Source organism: Rhyacophila brunnea, unplaced genomic scaffold (assembly GCF_057557595.1).
Source record: "Rhyacophila brunnea isolate RB1 unplaced genomic scaffold, BYU_Rbru_1.0 scaffold_14, whole genome shotgun sequence".
NCBI classification, from domain to species: Eukaryota; Metazoa; Arthropoda; class Insecta; order Trichoptera; family Rhyacophilidae; genus Rhyacophila; species Rhyacophila brunnea.
In genome coordinates, this window is record NW_028232796.1 from 28508445 (window position 1) to 28533308 (window position 24864).

Consider the following 24864-nt stretch of genomic DNA (forward strand, 5'->3'; position numbering starts at 1 on the left):
ATAGTGTTACTCCTGAAATCAACGCTCTCGCCAATAACATTCCATACCATTTTCTGCGAATCCCCCGTGTTCGTTATGAACTAATGGGCGGTTTGTTAGTACTTACATCTAAAGCCGCAGCCAGTGATATACAGAAGAAATGTAGCGCTTAGCAGCCGTTTAAGTAGATAACAAAACATGTTTCATACAGTTTTTACAAGATTGTTAGTCGTAAATTATATAGCATATTAGCGTCGCAGGAGAAATTGTGATGGAATAGTTAACTAAGCATATCTTTGTCGAAAGCTATTGGGACTATTATAAATACATAGTATAGTAATGATTCATTTCTGTGCTGTACAAATTTAAACGCTTTGATAGAAATCAGGTATCGAAATGGACCGGAGTGCAGTTCCGGTTCATGAAATCCCCGACAGTATCTCACCGTCTCGTGGAAAAATTAAGTTGACTCTCTGAGTTAGGTTGCCATACAATAATAAATCTAAAACATGTTTTTTATAAAAATATGTATGAAATAAGACAAATACATATTATGTTAATATTTTCGGAAAATTATCGAGCGCTCCGATTCGTAAAATTCTCCATTTCGAGCGCTGATAGAAATAAAATTAACAGTTCATAGTAGGCGGCGCCTATGGATTAGGATTATAACTGGAATCTTCGATTTTTACATTAAATATAAAAATACTGAATTGAATAAAAATGTGATTCTGCGCGTTTATTCTATACACACGACTGCTATCGGCGGTTATCGAGGGTAGTTAACCATACTTTTGTATTGAGGTATTATAATTATTTAACACCAACATAAAATACCGTTTAAATATCTATGATAATATAATATATATTTGATGGCCCAAACATTGTCACCTAATCTTTACCCCGGCGGCTTTATAAAACTCGTAATTAAAATCCCTTGGAAAATCGTCAATCTATCTTTCTATTTCAGTTTAAGTCCTCGCCCTGTGTATGCACTGGTGTACACTAGGTGGGAAGAATTTGGTAAATTGAAACAAGTATGCGAGGTGACGAATGGAGTCAATAGATTAAGTAAATATTTAAATTGTTTAATTATGTTTTCAAATAATATGGTATGTACATAGCACGTAAGTTTTAAATAAAGAAATATCTTATTAATAATTATGTATACTGGTATGTGAGGAAGATGTAAAATTGATATACTGTAAAGGAGATGAATGCCGGAGAGAATGAGAACTACGATAAATAAATATAAGCATTCATTAAAATATAATAATATGTATAGCAAAATTACCGAAGAGGGTTTCTATTAAACTCAGTAGTTTTGTTTTGTATAATTAAATTCAGTAGCTGCATTTTATAATTTAAAATAAATAACGTGTTTAAATAAAATCTGTAAATTTAAAATAATACACGCACTGCACTGCGTATTCTGTCAATCACTCGATATGCGTGAATCGGGACTATTTTGATAGTGTGTGTGCACCGCTCACACCGATTCGAAACAAAGAAAGAAAATTTTTCGGCGGGAGATCCCTATATAAATTTTTTCTTCGCAATGTTTTTATAATTTGGAAATTGAAATAACTTCTTAAATACTTAACTTCCAGCGTAGCTTTCTTCCGTAATTATGTTTTAAATAATTTTACCTAGTTGTTTATAGATTAGAATAAGAGTTTATAACAAATTAAATGTTAAGGAATAATACGCGCGATCGCACTGCTAATTAGGTGGTGCCTCTGAAGGGGGACAGGCTTTAAAAAATAGGTCCTCTCCCGAAATAGAAGTAGTGTGATCAGTTCGATTCTGTCCTTCTAATAAGATAGTAATGTAGTTCGATTCGGCTCCTATAGGATTATAGTATAAAACCCACGCTCCTTTATGGCGTGCAAGTTAATAACTAAATAAATAAAAATTATCAATTGAATATCAAAAAAATAAATTCCTAAATAAATAACCCGTTTTATATAGAGTTAATAAAAAAATTAAATGTAATAACCCTGTAATGTCTGAAATGATAAAAAAACCGTGTTTATAACAAAATAAATAAATAAACAGATTTTAATATTTTCTTTAAGACTTTAATTCACATTGTATACATTTCCAAAAAAACTATAAACATTTTATAACCACCCTATGGTACGTGCACTAAGAAGTGAGCTAGCCGGATTTGTGTCGTGCTATTGAGGGTGTGTTATATTGTTACAATAAGCTAGCCGTCTGAACAGTCAAAAATGTCTATCTCGCTCTAAAAGTTGGCACATCCCAGAGAGGTGCTGTTAAAACATAGCACTTATTGTTACAATTACAACTAACTTATTGTAGACATTACAATATTTCAATACAAAAATATTAAAAAAACTACCTTCGATCGCTGCCGATAACGGCCGATAACAGTCTTGTGTATAGAATAGATGCGCTGATCAAAAACCAGTTGGAAATACCTGGTCAACACCATTAAACATCTAATTGTTTATGTTGTTTAGTGTTTATTGGGTAGGTTAATAAAGTAATAAAATTTATAATACACACCGAAACACGACACAAATAATAATGTTTCCCGTGTGGGTACCTAAATTGTACGTTTTTACCTCAGCGACATTCAACGTGCCAAATATTTTCACCATAAATATGAAAGACGATGTTTTATTAAAATTTGCGCGATTCGCTGTACAAATTACTGTAATCGCCCTCGTCTGGCGCCATTTTGGCGAATGCCTTTTCCGTTTTATGTGTTGCAACGACGTTGTAAAATTTGACGACATTTACATAAAATATTCGATCGAATGGACGAGCGAAAGAATTTCGAATGTAACATTATTTAATGAAAGGCATCAATGTATTTTTCAGGTCACTGTGAATTAAATAATAAATCGATCATCGGCATTCTGACTAGGTCATATAATATTATGCCATAGATAGATCAATGTGTCGTTAATATGTAGCAACAATCACTTTATTTTATTTTAATAAAGAAAACAAATTAAGTAATCATTAATTTTGCTTGCATGCATATTAATATGGACTTTGAATTTGGATAATCCTACATTATGGGGCACCTGCGCATCTATTCTATACACAGATTCTATACAGTTTTTCATTTTTTTTTTATCTAAGTATTAGCACTTATTGTAAAAATTACAACTAACTTATTGTAAATGCTATGTTTTAACAGCACCTCTCTTGCCTGTGATAAATTTTAGAGCATGATAGACAGTTTTGATTGTTTAGGCGGCTAACTTATTTTAATTGTTACCGATACAGATACCGATGGTAGCTGCCGATAGCGGCTTATAGCAGTTTTGTGTATAGAATAGATGCGCTTGGACTATGAGGCTTTATCCCCTTCTTTTGTAGTGAATGATCTGTTCAAATTAAAATTTATATATATTTACAAATGGTTAACATTACACATTATAAATTTAAGACGTTCACAACACGGCATTAAAAACAAAGAAATAGTATTAAACTGTGTAAAAAAGAAATAAATACATGCACCATTACAAAAACAATATGAAAAGTAAATTAAAAGGTACAAAAATTATAAATCATAGAAGCACACCGAATGAGCTAAGTGGATCCTACTTTAAGAATTTATAAAACAACGTCCACCTATACTCATACTCACGCAGGTGGAGTACATATATCAACATCCGAAGCGATTTGGGTGAACATAGTTATTGCCCTTCCAATTGGCATCACCAATGGCAGGATAGTTCTGCTCCTTTGGAGAACAAACAACTGATGCTACCGATTTCTAAGATAGTTATCAGGGACACAGACGTTGTATACGTTTGTTTGAATTTAATGTGGTTTGTGCCAAGGTGTGCGGTTTTTTATTTGTGCGATTTTTATCCGGTTTTTTGAGAAGAGCCGTGGGAGGTTTGACTCTAATTGATAGTAGGTTGTAAATTTTAAGTTTCTTCAGTATCGAGCCACCCTCCCAACCGACGCGCATGCTTGGTGTTTCCCACCCTTGTTTGATCGCCCTTTCGTCGTCCATGATCACGGGTGTTCCGCGGCTTGTTAAAATTCAGCACCAGATGCAGCAGGTCCAAGCAAAAGTCATCACAACATCCAGATTAACAATAATTTGTTCAAGTTTGGTTTATTATTTTGCTTGAATGTCGGTGGCTGCTTTGGATCTGTAATCAGAGTGGGGCCATTATTGGGGTAATTAGGGGGGTTTTGGTTAATATGGTTCTTGTCATGTTGAACTCGGTGGGGACGTTTTCGTCGTTATTCTCGAGGTTTTTGATCGATGGATTGGGGTGGTCGGTCTGTCATGGAGGTGTATAATTTTTTGGCGAGTTTCAGAATATGTTCCCCGGTGTTTCTACTTCTAGGTCTCTGTGTATGGTTTTACCCCGGACTAGAGTTGGGTATCTCTATCTTGGTAATCTCAATCTCGAGATTCGGGATTTCCCGAAATTATGAAATTTTGAATTCTCGAGATCCGGGATTTCCAGAAAAGAATTCTTGAGATATCGGGAAATTTAAAAAAACCTGTAAAAATTTAAAATCAGTGTAAAAACAGACATATTCCAAAAAAATATGATTTTTTTTTATTTATGACAAACGAAAATTAGGAAAACAAAAATAATTCAAAACATTACTTATTAAAATGGAATTTCAAAAAACACAGACTGTCAATCGCCGTACGCGTGTGAGACACAAAATTCCCTGATGTTGCAAAAATTACGCTCGTTTTGAGTCGACGTTGGCTTAATTGTGTTAAATGCCCCGACCAGTCTTTGAACGTTTTGTGTTTTCTGTCCACTTTTTTCATATAGAAAGTCGTTTTTTCAATTAATATTTGATAATAAAGAAATTCCGAATCCTGAGAAAAGATTCTCGAGACCTGTCATGGAGGTGTATAATTTTTTGGCGAGTTTCAGAATATGTTCCCCGGTGTTTCTACTTCTAGGTCTCTGTGTATGGTTTTACCGCGGACTAGAGTTGGGTATCTCTATCTTGGTAATCTCAATCTCGAGATTCGGGATTTCCCGAAATTATGAAATTTTGAATTCTCGAGATCCAGGATTTCCAGAAAAGAATTCTTGAGATATCGGGAAATTTAAAAAAAACCTGTAAAAATTTAAAAATCAGTGTAAAAACAGACACATTCCAAAAAAATATGATTTTTTTTTTATTTATGTAAGACAAACGAAAATTAGGAAAACAAAAATAATTCAAAACATTACTTATTAAAATGGAATTTCAAAAAACACAGACTGTCAATCGCCGTACGCGTGTGAGACACAAAATTCCCTGATGTTGCAAAAATTACGCTCGTTTTGAGTCGACGTTGGCTTAATTGTGTTAAATGCCCCGACCAGTCTTTGAACGTTTTGTGTTTTCTGTCCACTTTTTTCATAAAGAAAGTCGTTTTTTCAATTAATATTTGATAATAAAGAAATCCGAAAGATTCTCGAGATGCGGGATTTCCCGAAATGTTAAAAATTTCATTTCTCGAGATTCGGGATGGAAAATCTAGAAAATTTCTCGAAAATTCCCGAAACACAACTCTACCCCGGACGTATTGAGGGGCTTGCGTGATCATACGGAGAGATAGGTTTATCGACTATATTATGCGTCGTTATCGATATACCATGGCCCCCATATCCTGAAGCAAACAAAACATTCGACTAAAGCACTTGCATCACAAAAATGGAAGAAATCGAAGTGTCTCAGCGATTATATTTTATTTTCTAATCTGCGTAGGAGTGTGCATCGTTCCATCGGTGCTGCGTATAAGTCATACATTGATGGTATCGGGGGGAAGTTAGCGTCAGATCCTAAATCATTTTGGAATTACGTTAGAAGTACGCGCGACTCTTCTGCTCAATTATCATCTATGTCTCTGGAAGGGAATGTTTTGAGTGGCTCCCAGTCCATTGCTAACGGTTTCGCTCAATATTTTATGTCTGTATATTCTAAAGCTCCTTCGATATTGCCCACACCTCACCCGGATAGTATTTCATCTTCCTGGCCGGTACTAGATATTGGTCTTCTGGATGAGACTGACATGGTGTATGCTTTCTCTCGACTATATCCAAAATCCTCAGTAGGTCCTGATGGTATCCCCCCTTGGATTTTAAAGGGCTGTCATAAGCTGTTAACTGACCCCCTACTATATTTATTTAATCTCAGCCTAAGTACTTCTGTCTTCCCAGATTGTTGGAGCCTAACCCGTATTCGTCCGGTGCACAAAAAAGGCTCGCGCTCTGAAATAATAAATTTTCGCCCGGTGGCTGTTCTATCTGCACCAGCTAAGTTATTTGAGTCTATTTTGCATAGGTATATTTATAAACATGTAGACGGTCAACTGACTGACGCTCAGCATGGATTTCGATCAGCTCGGTCAACAGTTACAAACCTTATGACGTATACTGAGTACATATCTCATTCGCTGAACGTAAATTGTCAAGTGGACGCAATTTATACAGATATGTCAAAGGCTTTTGATCGGGTAGATCATGATATTCTCATTAACAAATTAAGTGCAGTAGGTGGATCTATAAATTTTATCAACTTTTTCAAATCTTACTTTTCGCATCGCTGTCAATATGTGGAGTATGCAAGGTGTAGATCCGACGTCTTTCAAACTTATTCAGGTGTTCCCCAAGGATCAAATCTTGGTCCAATTATGTTTCTTATATTCATCAATGACATTGTCAATGTTATAAATGGAATCCAGTTTTTACTCTTTGCAGACGATTTAAAATATATGCGTCAATTCACAGTGAATTAGATTGTCACATATTACAAAATAATCTCAACTCAATTGAAATTTGGGCGAAAAAAAATAAACTCGAATTTAATACTGATAAATGTGTGTGTATTAGCTTTTCGAAATCAAGATCTCCAATTATTTTCAACTACAATATGTCAAATAGATTACTGAACCGTCAATCAGAAATTAAAGACCTTGGCATATTGTTTGACTCACGTTTATCATTTCGCTCGCACATCACTTCTACGGCATTGCGTGCGAGCAAGCTTCTAGGATTCGCCATGAGACAAGCCAAGTCATTCAAGAATCCAACTGTTTTACGTACACTCTATGTGTCGTTAGTACGGAGTATTCTTGAGTATGGCTCCATCATCTGGAGTCCTTATGAAGTTTCCTATAAGCTTGTTTTAGAGCGTGTTCAGAAAAAATTTCTTCGTCATCTCTATTTTAAAGTTTATAATTATTTTCCTTTTGACACCTTCTCAAACGAGTATTTTCCGACTAACTTTCTTCAAGGCATGCTCGCCTTTCATTCTCTTGAAGCTCGTAGGTCACTTCTGCTCTTAAAGCATTTTTCCCTGCTCTCACATGGTATCATTTTCAATCCCGATATTCTAGAAAATTTAAATTTTTACACACCCGTCAATTACATGCGTGGTCGCAGCCATGACCTATTTTGGGTGAAAGCTGTTTCCTCATGTCAGGCTCACCAGGCACCAATAGCGAGGGCTGTGCGGTTGGTCAATGCACTCCCTAGAGATGTAGATATTTTTGGCGATCCATAATATATTCTGTTTTTTAAATTCTATTTTATTGTTTAATTTGTATTTTTTGAATCATTGTTGTTTTCTTAAATTTTATTTCTTTTGTATAAAACTATTTTTGCTTTCTTTTTTTCCTCCACTTTGTTTTTTCTGATTTTCCTAACTGATTACTTGTAATTTTTATTCTAAATGTCATGTTGTGAACGTCCTGAATTAATAATTTGTTATGTACTCAACGTGTCTTTTTCAAATAAATAAATAAATAAATCTATCTCTAAGGGTAAAGTCGGTGTGACGCTCTACAGTAGTATTTTCCAAATAAAATTAAGGTGTATTTTTAGCGATACATTCACTTATGGAGTACACACAATAATTAAAAATTGCATCGCACAACCACATACTTATTTTAAAATAATGATACTATTTAAGTAAAATAATATTATATAGATAGAGTATACATGGCATATTATGTCTTCAAAACTATATATTATTATCAATCAAGTTACAATTTGATTTTTGGCCATGTAGCCTAGAACAGTTTTGCGTCGTTTATCACATAATTTAATTCGATATCAAGGAATTTGTCTCACCTGTCTACGTATTAAGGATTATTTTAACATTACACTGATTGATTTCTAGCGCCATTTTAACCAACACGTCAAAGCGTAATGCTGTCAATATGCCAGTCTTAAAAATTTCCAATCTGATCCGCCCACAAATTTTTATCATATTCTGTTGGAAGTGAACACGTCAATAATAATAATAATATGTTACCATACATAAAAAGTATTTTTAAATTTATTATTTATATATACGGCATGAAACGCATGCCAATACGTCTGCTTGGATGATTTCTATGCATAATAAGCAAAGTTAGGGGTAGAATCGTACTATTTCTGTTATTTTTATATCCTTTGAAGCTATAGAAACCAATAAGATGTTATTTATTATTATTTTATATATCCTTGATTGAATTATTGTTATATGATATAACCAAAGTATGTTTGGTTATATTGCGGGGGGTATACGTGTGTCCTCGATAGAGTATCGGATTATAGGTTCAAAGACGAACCTTCACTTGGTAATTTAATGTGTTGATTTTTTGCATTAAATTTGACTGGATAAATGCTAAATCCAACCTGTGGCATGTGATTCTTTTGAATAATAAACGATGTACTTACTTATTTTTTTTGTAACGTGGACATTTATCTCGGATAGTTAAGCTCAAATTACATTGGGAGATTTTTACGATAATCGTCTGCCATGATCGCCACATATCATGAAATTGCACTTTGGATTGTTCCCTACAGACGTGATTGAAATAAAATAATTCATATTTTTAGGTACTTACGATAAATTCCGAATTACGCACTGGTAAACGATTGGTACGGTTCAGAATGTTACTGTCACGGTTTCGCTTGGGTTTTGGGATAAAAATGATGATGACATATTTAGGATGGATGATCGACGCGACGTTCGCTCTAACCGTATCAGATTTAGCACAACGAAGCTCACAGATGTGTTTTGGATGAATCACACTGTGGTTAACGACGGCTTAGCTTTAACAAGCCTAGGCGCGTCCGCTGTCTTAAAGCAACCCAATGTAACTTAAGAGCGTACTTCAGTGAAATGGCAAATAATTTTCAACAGTAGGTGCGACGAAATTTCTCACTAGTCGCCAATCCCAGACTGATAGTCGAGGTGTCCGCGCGTCGATTTGTTTTGTCACGGCGTCGGATGAAAATATTCTTAAATCGTGTAAAGATGACTAAAAAACTTTACGTATGTACTTAAAAAAGAAAACAAGTCAATGACTATACTATTATTACTAGTAATATAACAATAAACATAACATTAAATGGACGCATGTTGGATTTTTATGACAAATTATATTTAGTTCGGCACGCGTCATTTGCACAATCCGCGCATCGCCTAGCCACGATCTTTTTAGACCATGCCTCAACTGAAGTATAACCTTAATCACGATCGACTCATGACCCGTGACTGCTGGTCACCTGGTTTTGCGACAATAACTGGGATTTTCGGTAGGTATGAAAAAAAGAATGAGGTCCATCATAATTGGCCCAACCAAGTAGTTAGAATGAGTTTTGATCTACAGATAAGAGCAATTTACTACGCACTGTCACACGTTCAATTGGATCGCTGTCAATTTAAAAAAAAAGCTTGTTTGGTGTCACGTCACTATTTTGGATATTGTTAACAATTTTGTTTTATTGAGGTTAATTTGAAAACTACAAAACTGTTTTACTAACGAAACACGCGCTTCTCGCATTTCAGAGAAAGCAAACATACATTACAATATATTATAATCATTTAAATGATAATCTTGTATTGATCGTTTGAAAACTTATTCTGTATTTTGTGGGAAAACTTTAAATGAAAACCGTATTCTATTTTCGAAATATGTACCTACCCTTATAAATATACGTATAATAGCTTTTGTGCGAATGGGTAGGCTTTCTAAAAGCGAAACTAGCTGCTGTAGTCTAGAAACATGCGTGTAATAACATTTCCTCGGAATAAAGAAATTTTAAATTTGTGCTCATTCAACTAAAGTATTTTATTTCTGAAAACGCGATCTCACACAGTTCACATAATCGAGACCAGGTTTGCCCTTCAATGACCCTTGTGCCCATACATGCAATTATTAAAAAATATGAGTGCTTATACATTTTTTTCGAAATAGATCTTTATACCTCACGAAAAAACATTGTAGACTCAATTGAAAAGAAGTAAACAAGATATCTATTGACCAGTGGTATTGGTTTTTTAAATTGACAACAACCTGAAAAATTCTCTCGGTAATATTAAACTTTTTGCACACAACGGCCCTCTATAAATTTGGGGCGCCTTGGGCAATAGTTTATTATGTTATGGCAAATCAAGGCGGCGATAATTGCATCAGACTATAATTTACAGTGTTTGTTTTGATCGATTATGTGGACTTGGGAAATCCGGGCACTAACCTTGAGTTGATGGTGAGCAAGAAGTCCCGCATTCTTGGCTCCCAATTCACTCGTGGATTTGGAGTGTACGGTTTGTACATGCGCGGTAGCCCTGTAGGGTTTCTTTATGGAGTTTAATTGTTGTTGGTTTTGCGGTCAGATCGGCACTAAATTAAATGTGCCTATGAGATACAGAGATGGACATGATTTGGGATTATTTGGTTGGGGTATTATAGGAAATTGGCTCAAATATCATGTTAATACTTAGTTTACTGTCCAACAAGTTCTTCTTGGCTACGTGTTAAAACTGTGAACTAACAAGCTCCTCCCATTTTTAACCACAATTCTATTATAAACTAATAAGCTCCTCCTGTCTAGTCGACTACAGCGCCTTCCGGCTTGTGCCTAAATCTTCTTGATGGACAGTACTATACATACGTCATGTCGAAGGATGACATCTTTTAGTTATTAGGAAACATTAGAGCTTTCTAGCGCCGTAGTCTGTAATCTTCATGATGTGTATTGATTGTACGTATATCCTGAACTGCAGAAGGGTTTGAACAGTTCCCAACGCCATGGGACACCGTAAATGATGGTAACGTAAATGGTGGATGAAATTGTGTTAATTACAATTTTTGATATCGTGCAATCATTATACGCACCATGTATTCCAAAAATCACAGCACAGTCAAGTGTTGTCAAATAAGTTCTGATCAAATTGAGGTGCATGTCGCCTACTATCACGTGACGTCACAGTAAGCTACCGCTATGGGAAAAAAGTGTGTAATGTCGTTTTTCATGGTGTTTAAAGTATTATCAGATCCCGTCTCGTAGCACATTTTGAACCTTTAAACGAACATTGTCAATTAGCAAAATCTGCCGAAATCACCAGAACAAGAATGAAGTCACCTCACATTGAACTGCATTGCATCGACCTGCGTGACTCAATGAACGTTTTTATCATCTTCTACATATCTACACTTTCGATTGCCATGTCGAAATGACGTTTTTTTTGTTTTTAGCAGTTGGAACTAAGTATGTATTTTCTATAAGAATATTGTCTATTATCTATTCTATGGTCTGTAGGTTGGGTTTTGTTCAAATTATTATCTATGGATGTCATGTCGCAAGTAATTTTAACGCACGTACACGTAGAAACTGTTAACATTAATTGAAATTAGCATGAATAATTAATAATAATTCAAATTACTAATACATTATAGTTGGCACTCTTCGTCAGTATCATTCTTCAGTGAACTTACGGAGATGGTGATCGTTCAAAATATTCTGCAAAATGACGATACCATCGACTAAATTTGTCGTCGCTATAGTGTGACAGTAGGCGACATGCACCTCAATTTGATTCGCGCAAGTGTTTATAGAACAATCAATTCTCAACAGCCGAAACTTAAAAATATGTACTTACATACTTTTGCTCAAGAATGTTTTTTTTAAGTGCTGACGAATGCAAACAATGCGCGCAGCGGACTTTTTTTACTATTCACAGATACGAGTAAAAAAATGAAAGGTATAATTTACATGATTTATAAAGTAAATGAAATTTAATCAAATCCTGCGCCACATTTCCCACACCGGTTGAGGATCACTGCATGAGAATTCCAACTGATGTGATTTTTTTTACAATCTGAAAGTGTAAAAAATATTACAACGTAACTCTATTACTGTATTTTTAACACAATTGAGGCTTTTCGCACAGGCTAATTTCTGAAGTCACCTTACTAAAAAGTTAATTAAAAATTAAAAATAATGTTAAATTCTTTAATATCTACGTGAAAAATCAATGTATTTTACATGTAAAATTGCAATTTATTTTAAATATCCGTACAAATTGCCGGTTTGCATCGATGAAAATTCCATTCGGATGAAATAATTTTCTTTGAATAAGCCTGATGATGGGTTTGGCATATTTTCCCGTTTATAAGTGTTTTTGTAACTTTGACGATTCCTAGATATTTTCACTATGTACCTTTGTATCGGTCGTTCAATGTATTATTTCACTTGGAAAATCACCCATCGATATTTACATTGTCGGTTTCTGAGCTCTTATTTTTCCACGTGAATTGAAGCGGTCTTTATGAAATTTCTATGAATTTTAGGACAAGGTTTAGGGTGTTATTTACATTCCTTCCCTCATAATAGAATGGTCCTTTGAAACACGGGTCGGTAAGAAAATGTTGATATCTTTCTCCTCTTCAGTTTTCCTCTTAACTCCCACGAGTCAGAGAGTTACAAAAGGGATGGTATCAATTTGGTGGTCTGACAGTATAAAGTCCGTATGAAGTTAAGTTATTTTTCTAGTTTAAAAAATAATTGTAATATTGTACATATTTTTATTATACAAGTATGTAATTTTCCGGTAGTATAATAACTTCATACATCACCGGAACATCCATTTCCCCCTATGAATACAATATGAATTCTATGTAAAGCAATTAGGGTGATTTCGAAGAAATATCGCTTCTAAGAATTTATCAGAAATTCTGTTTTACATTTCAAAACAATTTATTTGCACTTATGATTATTAAAAATCATGGCAACATCTATCATTTACATTTATTATTTTTATTATCTGATGTTTTCAATGCCTCATAGAAAATTACAGGTCTATGTTATAATAATTTGTTAGGGATTATTTATCAAGGGATTGTAATACCGAATGAAAATATCAATACCGGTAATTCTTTTTGAATATCGGCATTCGTCAAAACGAAAAAAAAACGAAATATCTATCAATAAAAAGGTATAGCCATAAAAATCTATTTAAAACATTCATATTTTATATAAAAAAATATCTAAGTACCTACATAATATTCTATTGGTCTTTAAAAATATGTATATATAACAATATTATGACAATCGTACAATTGCTTATTGTTATAAATACCTTGAATTAGATTTCGTGATTAGATTAAATATTTATGAGTAAAATAAATATGATAAACTGTGTAGAAGTCTGTATGTTTTTTTAATTTGAACAATTAGTATTGTAAGTCATCAATCCAACTGTCGTGTATCCTTAATTTTTAAATAAGTTGATTAATGGGGTTATTTGGTCGATCAACACGTATACCGGTATTTCGGTGTCAACAAATAATTGAATCACGGTTTTAAAATACCGGTATTGCAATCCCTAGTTAGATCGGATTATATTGTACTATTCAATATTGGACACTGACAATTGAATGGGGTGATTAAAATAATTGATGTGTGTAATATTGTAACGAACAAAAGAAAATTCTCAACTTTTATTGACCAGTAAATTCGGACACAATATCCTTGTAGTTAATATTTGTATTTTTTATTAAGTAAATAAAGCGAAAAAATCAGTAAGAAAGAAAGCATAAGGAAAGTAAATTTACTTCCATGCGTTGAAATAAACATGCCAATTTAAATGTGTATGGAACATGATCATAATATTATAATAATTATTATGTGGGTGTTTCGATGACAGCAACAACATTGACTCATAAATATAAAATATTTTTATAAGAGATTTTTTAAAACATAATTTCTACATTTATTTATTGTACCTACCACCCATAATCATCAGCCTGAATCTATCCACTGCTGGATGAAGGCCTCTCCGAGCTGATACTTTCGCTGAACTTAACCATTTCATCGATTTCACCTTAAGGTATTGTACCTCTTGGATACCACTAAATGACTAGATTTGTCGAGCGATTGTCCCTTATTGAGCTATGTGTCCAACCCATTTCCATTTGAGGTTTTTAGCGAACTCTATGACATCGCAAACCCTTGTCTGTTTTCTTCCACAATCATTCCGCTTTTTGTCCTTTCGCGTTATGCCCAGCATGCACCTCTCCATACCACGCTGTGCTACTCTAAGTTATAATAAGCCATAAATATTTAAATTAAAATATGATTAATAGCGACGCCAAATTAGTATAGGTACAATTATTGTTCTTCAATCGTAACTAATTTTTGTATGAAAATGAGCAGCGGCACACGTTGAAGAAAAACGAAAGATTCAGAAGTTTACTTGGTGTTTCTATATTATATATAACTGTATAAGTGTGTATTGTTATTCTATTAATTCATTACGATCGTTTAACCTCTATCCAATATGCAGTCTTCCCCACTCCATTTCATAATACGGTAAAATTTTATTTGACTTATGTTAATTAATTCATCAACGACTGTAGAAAGGAAAACAGACGTAACCCTCAGTTTTTTCAAAATAGGTTTTATTGGATAATAACGTTGTACACGACTAAATAGGTAAACGTTTTGTCCAAAAGATGTAAGCTGCAAATGTCGATTTATTCTCTAAAATCTAAATTAGCTGGCAATTTTTAAAAAAGAAGGAAGTGAAGAGGGAAAAACGACTTAACCATCATTTTTGTTGGGTTTTCTTCAATTAATTCAATAATTACTATCAGATTAGGAATATAAAAATTAAATTATTAATTATAATGCACTTCAAAGTTATGTCTATTTATTTTAACTTTGACCGAAACCATAACAAAAACGATTTCGTCCCTCCTGTAAAATTTGATTTGTGTCGATTACGTCCTATTTTCATTCTACAGTCAATATCATTAAAGAAATAATGATATAATTAAATGGACCCGCAAACATGAACTGCCAAACGCTCGCCTGTAATACTAATTAAAAAATAACATTCGCATTCGGAAAACCTACTTTGTTATATAACGGACTTTCGGGTTTAACGGACATCTCATCGTCCAATTTGCATAGTTCGTTACATCGAAGTTTTACTGTACTTATAGCTTATAACTTGTTTTGTTTTAGAAAATAATATTAAATAATTCATAGTAACAAAATATGTATTATTGTAGGTAAATAAATATTACTTAGTCACCATTACCCAGCGAGAAAAGCTCTTAGCCGTAAATTTAATACCGTGTTTAAACCGAGAGCTTTTTTCGCAATATTAAGTACGTACACCGCTGGAAAGGTGTCCACTTTCATTTATATCTCAGAGGTTGTTTTGTTTAAGGCTTTCCACCACTCAAGACATAGTCCGTAATCCTCCGGCGATGTAAATGTATGATTGTAAAACTGAAAGATATATTATTATTATGGTCTGTTGAATGATACATTTTTTTTATTAAATCCAAACTAATCGAACTGTCTTGTGGTTAATTTTGTGCCGGGAACTTTTAATGATTACCTTTTCAAGTGCAAGTTTTTTAAAGAACGCTTTATGAAATGTTTGTTACACGGCTGCCACTTGGGCGAATTTGGTTCGAAAGGGAAAATTTTCCTGCCATATTTGAATTAATAATATCTCCGGAGGATCGAACCCGGACCTATAGGTACTACGGCTTCATCGAAGGGCATGTTATTCACCGCACCGCAGAATGGAGAAAGCCAAACTAGACAAAAGGCTTCTCGATAAACGCTTCCCTTTCGCCCATACTATATGGTGATTGAGATGTGGAATATGTGACGTTATCGGTAGATTTAACTTGGATTTAGAATGCGTGGAAAGGTGAGATTTTGCTGCATAATTTCAAATAAATATTTTTACCGCTCATTAGATTTTAGTGGTTAATACATTCTCGTTTTTTCGTTTTTTCATTCGTATTTTTGGAATTGTTAAATTCCACTCCAAAATTAAATTATTATGTTTTTTCTCCTTCCTGAACAATTTGCCCAAATTGAGTCAGCCGGTTTGCAGGTTAAGCAGTCGAACTGACCCCTTTATCTGAAACAACGTCCGAAATCGAAGACTATGTTATTTTGTTTATGCTGCAAATCTTGCTAAAAACGCGCCAATTTTAAATAAAATCAAACTGTTGTGGTCAATCGCTGACAATAAAATTACAATAATACAACGATATATTATTACTATTACGTTGTTTTTTTATATAAAACTACGTAACAAAGTGCTCTCAAAATGTAATAAGTTTTGCGTTTCACCAGAGCGTATTCCTAAGTCACTATTAAGTTTATAAACTGGAGCCCGCTTTAAAAATTCTGCTAAACAATGATAAGAAATAATTTCCATGAGAAAAGTCGACTTATTTTTCTCTTAAATGCACGAGTAAGAGGTTGTCATTTTTCACTGTCGTCTTTTCGAGAGATTCCATTAGTTATACACTTTTATAGTCTGTGTTTAAATTAAATAAAAAAAAATCACCGTGAACAAAATTCACTGTAGAAACAATAATAATTAATAGTTCAATCATATCCGCTAAAGCATAACCGTAAATGACATGCACCGTCCGGCGCCCAAAATGTCAATAATTTCATATTGTATCTATATACAATCACGTCAAATATTATCATATGCGAACGACATTAACATCACAGGTTAGAATGAATATACAGTCAAAGAAGTATTTCTGGGTTTTGAGGAAAACGCTAGCCGACTTGGACCCACCGGTAGAGTTGGGTATTTCCCAAGAAAATATCAATCTCGAGATTCGGGGTTTCCAGAAAAGAATTCTCGAGACATCGGGAAAATAAAAAAAACCTGTAAAAATCCTAAAATCAGTGTAAAAACAGACAAATTCCAAAAAAATATGATTTTTTTATTTATGTAAGAACAAACAAAATAGAAGTAGGAAAACAAAAATAATTCAAACATTACTTATAATATAATAATATTTCAAAAAACATAGACTGTCAATCGCTGCGTCTGACAATCGCGTACGCTTTTGAGACACAAAATTCCCGGATTTTGCAAAAATTGCGCTCATGTTCAGTCCACGTTGGCTTAATTGTTTTAAATGCCCCGATCAGTCTTTGAACGCTTTGTGTTTCCTATCCCCTTTTTCATATAGAAAATCGTTTTTTCAATTAATATAAAGAAATCCCGAATCCCGAGAAAAGATTCATTCTCGAGATTCGGGATGGAAAATCTCGAAAATCTTTCGAGAATTCCCGAAACCCAACTCTACCCACTGGTAATGTGGTGAGAAAAAATGGTTTTATACAGGTGGTCGGATGCACTCTATGAGACGCATTTACCACAGAAACTACATGTCACTCCATGCCAGCTCGCATATCAAAACGTCTGCAATGTGTCGAATACGTCGATGTGACGTCATCGTTATTCACAAAACATTCCTTGCCAAAGGGAGCTCCGCACATTGGTTGAATGCGATTTTTTAGTGTTCCTGAAATGTTTAAGACCATACTTCAGTGAAACGGCAAATAATTTTCAGCAATATTTGGACGTAATTTCGGCCACGTTGCCAGTCGGAGAGCGATAGTCGACCTGTTAGCACGTCAATTTGTTTTGTGATGGATGTCGGAGGAATTAATTCTTAAATCGTGTAAAGATGACTATTTTTTTTTTACGTATTTACTCGAAAAACAAAACATGTCAATGAATATATTATTATTATTTAAATATCAATAAACATAACATTAAATGGACGCATGTTGAATTTTTATAACACATTATGTTTTGTTCGTCACGCGTCGAATGCACAAACTGCGCGTCGCGTAGTCACGATCGTTTTAGACCTAGGGGCGGCAGGTTATATGAAAGTATGGTGAAGCAGGCTGGTATGGTGAAAAAGTATGGTGAGGCGGGCTGGTAATCAAGTTGCGGTAAAATTTCCACGTTACGATTATATTATATGAGTACGTTATAATGACCAAAGTAAATCCTCCGTGATGCCCTGATTTTTTTCTATCGCGTCGCTGTTTCTCGTATGTTGTCGGCTATTGTTGGCCTGCTTCATTCAGTTGTATGAGAAAGTCGATTCCTTGCCCCTCTTTTTATTTAACACCTCTATGTTTTAGACCGTGCCCCAAAGGTGGTAAACACAGAACGAAAGTATATTTTACTAGTTGTATTGAATTATGTCGCCATTTTTGGCAGGTATTTTGGCGTATGTTTTTTATTTATACTTTGATGATTCGCGGCAGGTAATGGCGGATTATTTTCGACGGGGCCGACTTTACTAATCGTTATTTTGTCATTCGGAACATTTCAACCCGTCGGTGGGTGTGGGGTTAATTAATCAGCCTTTGGTATTCCAGTAAGCCTATAATATCGTATAATATTTGGCTAGATTTAGAAGCCGTATGATGAGTGAAATCGCGAGGGAAGTTATCGCGAAATGATCGGGTAAGAGATGGATTATCAAATCGCTTCGCAATACTGAATTGTAATTGTTCACGTATTGATTAGGAACGTTGACGGATTATGCAGAACATCAGCATACAACGCTTGATTCAAAAATATATATATACTAGCTGAAGTACCCGGCTACGCACATGGTCGCTTCGTGGATACAGTTATCTTAGATAAAATATCTGTGTAATACAATATGGCAATATGAAAATAATTCTAATAGGAGTAAAGGTCAAACAAAAGAACACTAAATTAAAATCGAATACAAATTATGCAAACGTTATTAATAGTATTAATACGTAGTAAAAAATTCAAAATATGATGGAACGAACAAACAACAAACTTTGTATTTTATATAATATCTACTAATTCAGAAACCTTCGCGGGTGTGCGCACAACTGACGAAAGTTTCATCGCAATCGGATGAATGGTATAGGAACGCATACGAATAAAAGAATAAGATGGTTTTTCTAACTCAGAAACAACTGATCAAAATTGCATCGCAATCGGATGAATAGTATAAGAACGCATACGAATAGAAGAAGATAGAATACAAGAAAAAGAAGAAGAAAATGGTTGTACCTTGTACATTGGTTGACTTGAATTCTAGTGCGAGAGGTATTATAGAACATTGTTTATAAGTGGTGACACTTGGATTTAAACATGTACCTATAACATTAACATGATGTTTATAACAATTTTCAAATTTTACCGGATATTTTGGCCGTTATATCCAAAGTCCGTTATATTGAGGTTCTACTGTATATTATTTTATTTTGTACTATATGTATATTTACTAGTGCATAAGAAGACCAGTAGACACTTTAGTTACTTAAGTTTTTGCACATGGTGTGTATATAATTGATACTATCGATCATATGCTTCGGAAATACTTGAACTTTGCACAAGATAGAATTATTATTTGTTAACTAAAGTATGTTAAATTAAGTTCCACTATAATGACAATCGTATCAGCATTTGAAATGTTTGAAACACTTTTAATACCTATATCAGATTGCTAAATGCAACAGTAAGAAAGTACCTACTTAGCTACGGCGTCTGTCTTATCAATGCGGCCTTCTACTTTCACCGCTTCGTACATATTTCATTGGAAATTGAAAAATCGATCGATTGGTATCATCTAAAGAAGATAACAAAAAAAAACTTCATATACATAATATTATGTTTGTAGGCACTATCTAATATGAAAATCTTCTTTTTTTGAATATCTGCTACAGAAAAGGTTACGTAACAGACAACAGTTACGTAGGGGTATATTTACATATATAGCTGGAGACGAAGAAAAGGCTGTTGTATATTCTTGTACTCGTATATAAGGAGTATGTAATCTATTTATCGGGAAATGCTTCCTTACACCTGCACCCCACTATCCAAACTATAAAGCTTTATCTTCAAATGCTAAATAGGGTTTTATAGATGCGGAAAATAGAAAACAGTTTTGCAGACTAGTTTAATTTAAGGGGGGACATGCTCAGCGTAGGTCAAAATGGAACTTTTATTGCATTTTCAAAGCATGATCCTGGACATTCCTTAAACGTTGTAGATAATCTATGTATATAATTATAAAGCCTTATTATCCTTTATATTTATTTTAAACATTTGATGACTGCATAAAGTATTTTTATTACATAAAATAGTATTCTTTTAAACCTCTCGCTCTAATGTTTCAGAATATAGTCATATTTCAGTACACGCATGTGCAGTAGTGTTAAGATTTTTTACATTTATTATTTTTTTTTTTTATAAAACCATTCGTATAATTTATGTCGACATTATTATAGTGAAATATTTACGATAAAAAATTATATTGATAATCTCTGTGATCCCAAATTTGACAAGAATTAGGCATTTTATTATTCAAAAAATGGGCAAGATTAACACATTTGAAGATAATTCTAAAGCTATGTCTTTGACCATTCAATTGTGATAAACATCCTACGAATAATGATTGCTTTATAATAATTATTGACCTAAGAATAAGGTAGTGTTTTTTTGAAATACGCCATTTCTTTTGGCATTCCCCAGTGGTTAAGCTACAACATACGGCCGTAGCCATGAAATGACACACTAAAACTGAAGTAGGGAGTAAGATCATGTTAACGCGCGTGTTTGAACAAATGTAAAAAATCTTAACACCACTGCACATGCATGTACTGAAATATGACTATATTCTAAAACATTAGAGCGAGAGGTTTAAAAGAATACTATTTTATGTAATAAAAATACTTTATGCAGTCATCAAATGTTTAAAATAAATATAAAGGATAATAAGGCTTCAAAATTATATACATAGATTATCTACAACGTTTAAGGAATGTCCAGAATCATGCTTTGAAAATACAATAAAAGCTCCATTTTGACCTACACTGAGCACGTCCGCCCTTAAGAACGTGTTTATATTACTATTATTTACAATTATTAATACAGTGCACGAATTCTCATCATTATATTTTATTGTGACCCAAGTGTTGCGCGTGTGTGCGCTAGCACACTTCTAAAAATTTGTCCGCACAAATGTTTCCAGGCTCCGCACACAAGATATTTTGTAGAAAATAGTATGGGATATCAAAATATTTTTGTTCTGCCTAAGTAGACGAAACAATTAGGTGCTAACATTTTATTATACCCAAAAATTTTGCACATTCTTCACAGTACATTAGAATGTTGTCACATTATTCTATTTCAAACTTTAATTACTTCCCTGTTAAGTAGTGCCACACCATGATTTATATGGTACTTTAGGGTAAACGGCAGATAACTGTTCATCATCATTATTTCGTTCCGAGGAGGTGTAGTAGTAGGTAACTGATAATAGGTACCTATTTCATTAATTTACAGTCAGATCCGACCGGATATATTTATGATACTAATTTACACATTCAATATATACCTATCACAGTTATATGAATATAGAATTGATTTTAACTTATTAAAAGGGGCTCGTGATTACAACACGCTCCTTTGGCCCAAAAACAAGACTGAGTCACCTAACACGGTCGAAGGACATCTGATCTTCGATATCAAAATGACCATAAGCGGTTTTGTCGTCCCCTGATAGACTGCTTTCGTTTTGTCTTTTTCACTGAATCGTGCTAAAAGGCGTGAATTTCAAACAAAAATCAAACTGGCTTTGCTTTATTTAATTAATCCGATCGCAATATTACACAGAATCACACGAATTACCGATGTATCACTATGATGGTAATAGTAGTTACCTGCATCTACGTAAAAAAATATGAATATGCACATTTTGTTTCATTCGGTAAAATCTTACTTGTTTTGGAATAATTCCTTGAAAATTATGCTCGTTATTACAATCCCTAGTATCTACCGGTGGTGACTGTTAAGATTCGACATAAATAGTGCACACTTAACTTTGTCAGTTATACTTATTTGTTTTCGTTGAACTTAGTAAAGTTAATTGATTGTTTTGGATTGTCTTTGAACTAAGTTAATTGAGTGATTAGTTTTTAAAATTTAATTAAACCCTGCCTAAACCAAACCATAATAGTTTAGGTATGCTATGGGCGATCCATCAAAAATAGTGCACACTTTTTCAGTCATACTTATTTAATTTCGTTGAATTAAGAATACACATTACGGTGTTAGTTTCTTTTAAATTCATTGATAATTCATAAATATTTATGTCTATAATTATGTCTGGTGTAATGGCATAATTTTAGATATTTTACAGATAAATGAATATCTTTTTGACGATCTACTATGGCTTGCATTAGGCAGGGTTAAAAAAAACTAATAAATATTACCTGCACATTGCAGTCTTAGTTCAATGAAAACAAATACGTCTTACTAGCAAAGTTTAGTGTGCACTATTTGTTGGATCTTAACAACCTACCTCCATACATACTAGCTGAAACATGATCCTTAGTAAAACTTATGAGCATACATAAGTGAAACGGCAAATAATTTTCAACAGTAGGTGAAACGAAATTTCGCACTCGTCGCCAATCGGAGACCGACAGTCGAGATGTGAGCACGTCAATTTGTTTTGTGATGGCGTTGAAGGAATATATTCTTAAACCGTGTAAAGATGACTAAAAAACGTTACGCATGTACTTGAAAAAGAAAACGTGTCAATGAATAAACTATTGTTATTACTAATATAACAATAAACATAATATTAAATTGACGCATGTTGAATTTTTATTACAGATTATATTTCGTTCGGCACGCGTCATTAGCACGATCCGCGAAACGCATATTCACGATCTTTTTAGACCATGCCTCAGCTTAATCTATTTTTCTTTGTTCCCAGGAATCGGCTTCGGCATGATATACCTTCCAGCAGTGGTCGCGGTGGGCTACTACTTCGAGACGAAACGGTCCCTGGCCACCGGCATCGCAGTCTGCGGCAGTGGAGTTGGCACCTTCGCGTTCGCCCCCCTCGCGAACTACCTTCTCGACGCCTTTGGATGGAGGGGCGCCAATCTCATCCTGGCAGGGCTCATTTTGAACTGCGGTGTTTTCGGGGCGCTAATGAGACCGCTCGTTTATCCCAAGGTAATATATGTCCCCAATGTATTCGTGTTATTATCGTGCATAAATATTCCAAGATAACCTAAAAAACCTACGTCGTCAAAACATCAACTGCCGTAAAAGATAAAAACGTTTTAAACCAAAAATTTCACTCTTTATTTATTACCACGTTTTTATTAGCTCGTATTCTTGTTTGTCCAAGATTTGTTTTGGACGATTGAAGATTTTTAACTAACTTCCCGACTAGCTAGACATTTGAATATTTACATTTGAACTTTTAGAATATATCGGAATACGAGGACAATGCATTAGCCATCTTTAAGCAGAATTGAATGCATTTTTAGTCAATTCTGTTTTGTGTGGAAAGTTATTTCGGAAAAAATTCGTAAAAAGTAAAACACTATTATTGGTTGCTAAGGGGGTCCTAGCAACTAAATTATTAATATATACGTGCGTTACTATGGAAATCAATATGAAATGTCAAAATGACATTTCAGTATTCTATAGTTATTCAGTATTTCTATCAAGTAGAAAAAAGTATTTATTAATACATAGAATTGTCAAGTTTATATGATTCAACGGAAGATTTAAAAATGTGGTAGATAAAAAGTTCTTTTCATCTTGTAATTATTTTGATTTAAGTTTTAAGTAATTTTAATAATATGTAGCTTAGCTTCCTGTAAAGAATATATGAGAATCAGTCAATCATTTTTACGTATCTTTAGAAATTATATTATCCGCCTGAAATATGAATAGAATGATTAGGTTTGAATATAATTTATCCTCATGTACAGGCAAATTTTATATCCAGATACACGCCTCAGATTAAGTTAAATAAACAAATGTAACATTTCTGTATAGTGTACCATGCAATTTAAACCATAACTTATTTATATACCTACTCTTGGTGCTATTTTTCATAACGGATTTGCCTTCCGTTTTCAATCGATCCCATACTCCGACTTAAAGCGCGGCGCGACCGTTTACTTTTACCTCATCTCAACACTCTGCCGCAGCGATCTGTCAATTTCACATATTCGTGAAGCATTGTTGCAAATGCGTTGTTTTAAAAAAGTTTTATCTTGTAACTTCGGAGCGTTTTGAAATATTTTCATACCAGCAATGGAGTGCTGCGTAAGTTTTATTGAGAAATAACATTATAATTTGTCAGACGCATGATTCGAACCCACTGACATGACCCGGCTCACGGCTAGCTCAATAATGCTACCGGGCCGTCACTGAGGAGACTAGTGATGAATTAGGAGAGGTGGATCTCCTTTGTAGTATCACAACTTTTGAATTCCCGAATAAAACTCTCAGCTGGTGTGGTGCCGAATTTATTCAGGTACTAGAGTTCACGGTCACACAATAAGGTTAACTGTCATTGTTCCCGTAATTAAATCTCATTAAAGTATCAGCAAACTATTTATTTGTTCACTATAGGATCTCTGTGAAATCTTTCACAAATTCCCGAAAAGTCACACCTAATTCAGAGAATGTATACGCAGATATTCTTTGGATATTTTTAATTCGAGAAATATTTTCCCATAAGAAAGAAAATATAAATTATTCTTTGGTCACACAGTATTAGGTTTATAAAAAAGAATAGAATTATTTTATTGTTGTTTGTAAAGTTTATTTATATTCACAGTGTATTTACAAATATTTATTTGTGATTACAGACTTGTTTACAGAAGGTTTGCTTAATGTTTACAAATTTATTTACTAAAATTTGTTTTTATGTTTATGAATTTGTTTACAAAAGTTTATTTTATAATTATGTTTACTTAATAAAGTTTCAAA

At 33.8% G+C, this 24864-nt stretch overlaps 1 protein-coding gene across 2 annotated transcripts in view; it reads left to right on the forward strand.

Moving 5' to 3' along the window:
* The window catches only part of LOC147075835 (monocarboxylate transporter 14), a 212382-nt gene that overhangs the window by 137017 nt on the left and 50501 nt on the right, over positions 1-24864 (forward strand). For both annotated transcript variants that reach the window (XM_085942157.1, XM_085942156.1), the window contains exon 4: positions 22841-23085. In XM_085942157.1, coding sequence (XP_085798283.1) covers positions 22841-23085 — 245 coding nt within the window. The remainder of the gene's footprint in view (positions 1-22840; positions 23086-24864) is intronic.